This window comes from Tupaia chinensis, unplaced genomic scaffold, assembly GCF_000334495.1.
Source record: "Tupaia chinensis unplaced genomic scaffold, TupChi_1.0 Scaffold000052_1, whole genome shotgun sequence".
NCBI lineage: Eukaryota > Metazoa > Chordata > Mammalia > Scandentia > Tupaiidae > Tupaia > Tupaia belangeri.
Window position 1 is genome coordinate 3,885,541 of NW_006159510.1, and position 4,805 is coordinate 3,890,345.

Below are 4,805 nucleotides of genomic sequence, written 5' to 3' on the forward strand. Positions count from 1 at the left end.
CCACATCTGTCCACTCCCTCTACCCCAGGATCCAGCGTGGCTGTGGCCCAGAGCACGTCCTGACCTTGCTTCACTCTTTGGTAGCAGGTCACTGCCCTGTCTCTATCCGCTCATCTTTTTCCAGGACTCTACTACATAGAAATAGGGGAAATGCAAACTCCCACTTCTCATCAGATAAATAATCAGCACCTTTGGACCAATTTGGGCAAAAATCAAGGGGAACCATGTTGATATTGCTCCTGAGAGGTCAGTTGAATTCTTGGAATCAGAGTGTTAGCACAGCTGCCTTCTTGCAGTGCAGTCTGAAGGCCACACCACAGAGAAGGCAAGATCCTACAGGAGGCACCTCTTGTTACTTACACAAACCCTGTGATGCAGCAAATCTTATCCTGTAGGTTGGCCTGTGTACTTTGCTTTCTGCTTAAAAGGTTACGTCAAGGATCACGTTCATTGGAGAGTGGGATGGTGCCTGTGAGTCTCCCATTGTCAACCGGAGGGTCTGTGAAGTCCATGCTACTCTGACTGCTCTCTGTGCACCTAGGTTTGGACACCAGACAGGCGCAGGTCATCGTCCTGTCCTCGGGGACCAAGTGCATCAGCGGCGAACACATCAATGACCAGGGGCTGGTGGTCAATGACTGCCACGCCGAGATCGTGGCCAGGAGGGCATTTCTTCATTTCCTCTATGCGCAGTTGGAGCTGCATCTGAGGTACATGGGCCTCGTGGGGCTGGAGGGTCTCTCTGGGGACTCGAGGTTCCTTGACGGTAGGACTAAGCACCTGACTGGTAAGCAGCAAAGGACAGAGAGGGTGAACCAGCTCAGAATGTGTCATTCTCATTATCCTGTTGGATTTCCTACACAGGTGAGCAGCTATACACCACACGGCATCCATTTTTACCCAGACTAGAGGCATTCTTTGAGCACTAGCTGGTGAGGTGCTGAAACACCAGGGGTCTTCTTCATTATTCCATGTTTCTCTCCAAGAAACACCTGACTGCCTAAAAGTTATGAAAGCACATACCTCCACACATGTGCCCATGTGCACAGATGTGTGTAAACATGTATTGTCATGGCTCATTCCATCTAATGATATTTTCCATTGAAACATCCCAAAGGTTGCTAAGGGCCGTACTTCACCCCAACAAATAAAAACTTCCTTCCTGAGGCTCAGACGCTGCTAGAGCCAAGAGAACACTCAGGTACATCCTTCTCCTTACACCACTGACTTTCAGCCAGTGTTTCTCCAGTTAGCTTCTCAAACTCAAAGTGAGATGAGGAGACAAGTAACTATAGGGCCATTTTACTAGCTGAAGGTGTCCCCCTAAACTAGTCAGACCCCCAGGTCTAGCCCACACTGTTACCTTTATTGTAGGGTCCATTGGAGGCCATGTCTTTCCCACCTCCAGCCTCCAGTAATTAAGCCCAGAACCAGCCTTCTGTTTAAAAAAACAAAGACAAAAATAAACAGAAAGAAATCACTGTGTCTCAGGATATGGGAATTTCTGGTCTCTGAAAACACAATTGCACCAGTTGAACTTGTATGTTTGTTTAGTGTGAGCTCACTTGGATCAGTGTCACCTCCACCCTGAACATCCGCTCCAACGTGCAAAGGTGCCAGGGTGACATGGACATCTCTGCTTGATTTTGACAAAACTGGGCCCACTTCAAATGGAACCCATATTTTCATATTTCTACCAGAGGAAGCACTGCTTCCTCCCTTCTTAGCATCTTATTTTGAGAAGTTCTGAACCAAGGAAACATCTCACAGAGTTTAGAGTTTCTACAAGACCAGCCAAGGTTCCCTCTCAGATGTCAGGCTCAGAGATGGGCAGCCATGTTGTATATAGTCCCCAGGCTTCACCCTCAGGCCATGGGGTCCATTTCCACAGAACAAGTCCGGGGCAAGCAGTTCTCGGTGTATCTGACTATCTGGCACTCAAAACCTGCCAGCCCTTGTGCTCCTGGAGGCGGCCACCCCCTCTTGACCTTCATCTCCCCCTGCTCACATTTCCACTGTGTTCTATTTCTAGACCTGGCCCTCAGGTAATGTGACCCAAGTGACCAGTGTTGGTTTTGAAATTTTGCCTCCACCTCCAAGCATACATGCACTCCAGTAAGGGGTTTCTAAAATTAAGAGGTTGTTTGGGCCCTAAGAAATGTGCTCCAATACTGAGATTTCAGGTGCCTATTAGGGAGAGGCAGGCTGTCACCTGGGCTGCCATCTCTCTCTATTGAGCAGGAGCAGAAACATAGGTGGGTTCGGACATATGACATCTGAGGGTCATTCCTAGATTGAGCTATCTAGTCACAGTGGTTGGTTGCTGAGCGTCTCCTTGGTAGAAATGTCCCTTCCTCGAGTCTTCCAGCTACCCTTTCATATCCTTTGAAGCAGTGCTCCTGGACTCCCTAAGAATGCCATCTCAGGGGGCATGTGAGTCCGTGTGCATTAGCACGTGAGGAAGCCACATAAAGGAAGGGAAGGCATGAATATATGCCAAATAGACGGAAATATAAGCAATACCTTAATGCACACAATTAATTTTTATCTGAGCCTCTTAGCAGTGAGCAGCAGCCTGATATATTGCCCCATATTAATCTCTGCCTGCTGAGGTGTGGTCAGAGTGGAATGTGAGGGAACAATAGATTGGAAATCTCTCGAAGCATGGGGAGGGATTTCTCTTAGATTGCCACCTGCTCAGTTAGAAACATTTCCAAGTGCCCTTAACTCTCGTTTGGGTCATGGCAGGCAGTTGAACAGACATGGGTTGGGAGCTGGCTGTGTGCTGGGCACTAGGCTGCAGCTGGGAGGGATGCAAGGACAAGGGCACCCCAATCCTGCTCTGCAGGGGGGACCAACCATGGCTATGAAAAGCCAGCAAACAGGAGCAAGGTTCCACATGGCCACGCTGAAACCCAGGGATGGGGCATGCTTGCTCTGAGGGTCAGTGGAGCAGAAGGCTGCCCGCATATCCCTGAAGGAGGGGTGGGTGGGCTTGGGCAGAGGGCCAGCGTGGGTGGCAGCAAATAAGCAAAACATAGAGGCAGAAAGGCTGGTGGACGCTGCAAGGGTTTCCTGGGGAGAAAATGTCTGTTCTGCTCCTGTGAGATCTCAGGGCCCAGCAAAACAGAATCCATCACCAGCAGGGCAGAACGTGTAAAAACAGCAAGGCTGGCAGAAAATAGACTGCCAGAGATCAGGGAAAAAGAAATCTGGGAGAGCAAACACAGCCATGTCTGTTCCAGGCCCGCTACGGGGCTTCTCTACTCTGCTGAGCAGGGGACTGCTCAGATTTGGGTCTGAGGTCTGTGAAGCAGCTTTTCCAGAGGCGAAAGTCTTGTATCGTTCAAGATCAGGAGACGAAGGTTTTCCCAGATCTACTCTGGGTCTGGATTGAATGCAGGAGGAAAGCAGATTGCTCACCACTTTCTGTCTCTACTTGTACTAGAGGCTAGGCCTGGCCCCTGTTTCAAGTCCCTTTTCTTCTTTAGAGGCACACATGTTACCCACGGGGGCAATGTCACATCAACAGTCACTAGGAGGTATTACTGTGAGGCACATTTGTGACCGCAGAATTCCAGTTCTATAAATATGGAGATGCAGGTTAATAGCAAGGGAGAAAACTGGTTTTGTAAAAGATAAGTTAAGGGAGGATAAGAGCAGCAAGGTTTCTGCTGGTTTGGATTTTCGCTCATGTAGTTCATTGTTCCCTATTCTAGAAGTGTTTGTGTGAGGAGAAAACACAGTAGGGTACATGAACCAGGAAATAATTGGGTAACAACTCTACAAAGTAAGGCCAGAATACTCACCTGCTTGGAATGCCTCTGGTTTGATTTGTAATAAGAACCTCTTTGTGACCCTAGCAAGCGACGAGAAGACTCTGATCGATCGATATTCATGCGATTAAAGGAGGGAGGTTACCGGCTACGAGAAAACATCCTCTTCCATCTCTACGTGAGCACATCCCCCTGCGGAGACGCGAGACTCAACTCTCCCTACGAAATCACCACAGACCGTAAGAGACAAAAAAATATATCACCCCAAGCTCTCCCGTACCTGGATTCTGCTCCAGGCTATCTCAGCCCAGGCCTCATGTGTGCATGGTCGCAGGAACTTAAGATGCTAGAAATGAACTGCATCTGCAATTAACTGGATGATTACGCCTCCAAAATCTTAGTCTAAAGGCCCAAATCATTGGCACAAAAATATTCTGAGGTCTAAAGTGAGCTATTTAATTGCCATAGTTCTCTATGTCATTTTAGCAGGTCTGATGGTCCCTATATCCCAGGCTGGAAAATACAATGGAGAAGGCAAATGAGAATTACATGGGATGAGAGCAAATGCAAACTGGCCGTTTGCATTCATTTTAAATTCAGAGAGAATGAAGCTTAGCTTTTATAACGAAGCCAGTGTGAGTGATGACTGGCAAAGTATCTAACCAGGTTAACTATGATGCTCCTTCCTGAGCCCCTCAGCAGGGTATGCCCTGTCAGCATTCATTGGTGGAGATAGGGCAGAAAGCATCCATGTGCCCATCAGCCCTCTTAATCATCACCAGCAGCGAAGTGTGTTCCAGGATTGGAGGACAAGGGTAGGCCTCTGCTTTGCTGTCCTTGACAACATCAGTAAAGCCATGATAGAAGAAAGAGTTGAAGGTTAGCTCTTCCTCCTCTTAAAAGTCATTATGAAGTTCTATCATTGGTGCTATAAACATATATTGTGTATGTATGTGTGTGTATGCACACATGGATACAGCTTTCCCTAACCCCCTTCCAAACCCCTCCCAGAAGCAGCCTGTGGCCAAC

At 48.2% G+C, this 4,805-nt stretch overlaps 1 protein-coding gene across 2 annotated transcripts in view; it reads left to right on the forward strand.

Annotated features, from left to right (window-relative positions):
• Positions 1-4,805, forward strand: part of ADARB2 (adenosine deaminase RNA specific B2 (inactive)) — a 567,650-nt gene that overhangs the window by 515,272 nt on the left and 47,573 nt on the right. For both annotated transcript variants that reach the window (XM_006141333.1, XM_006141334.2), the window contains exons 5-6: positions 542-710; positions 3,864-4,015. In XM_006141333.1, the coding sequence (XP_006141395.1) occupies positions 542-710; positions 3,864-4,015 (321 nt within the window). The remainder of the gene's footprint in view (positions 1-541; positions 711-3,863; positions 4,016-4,805) is intronic.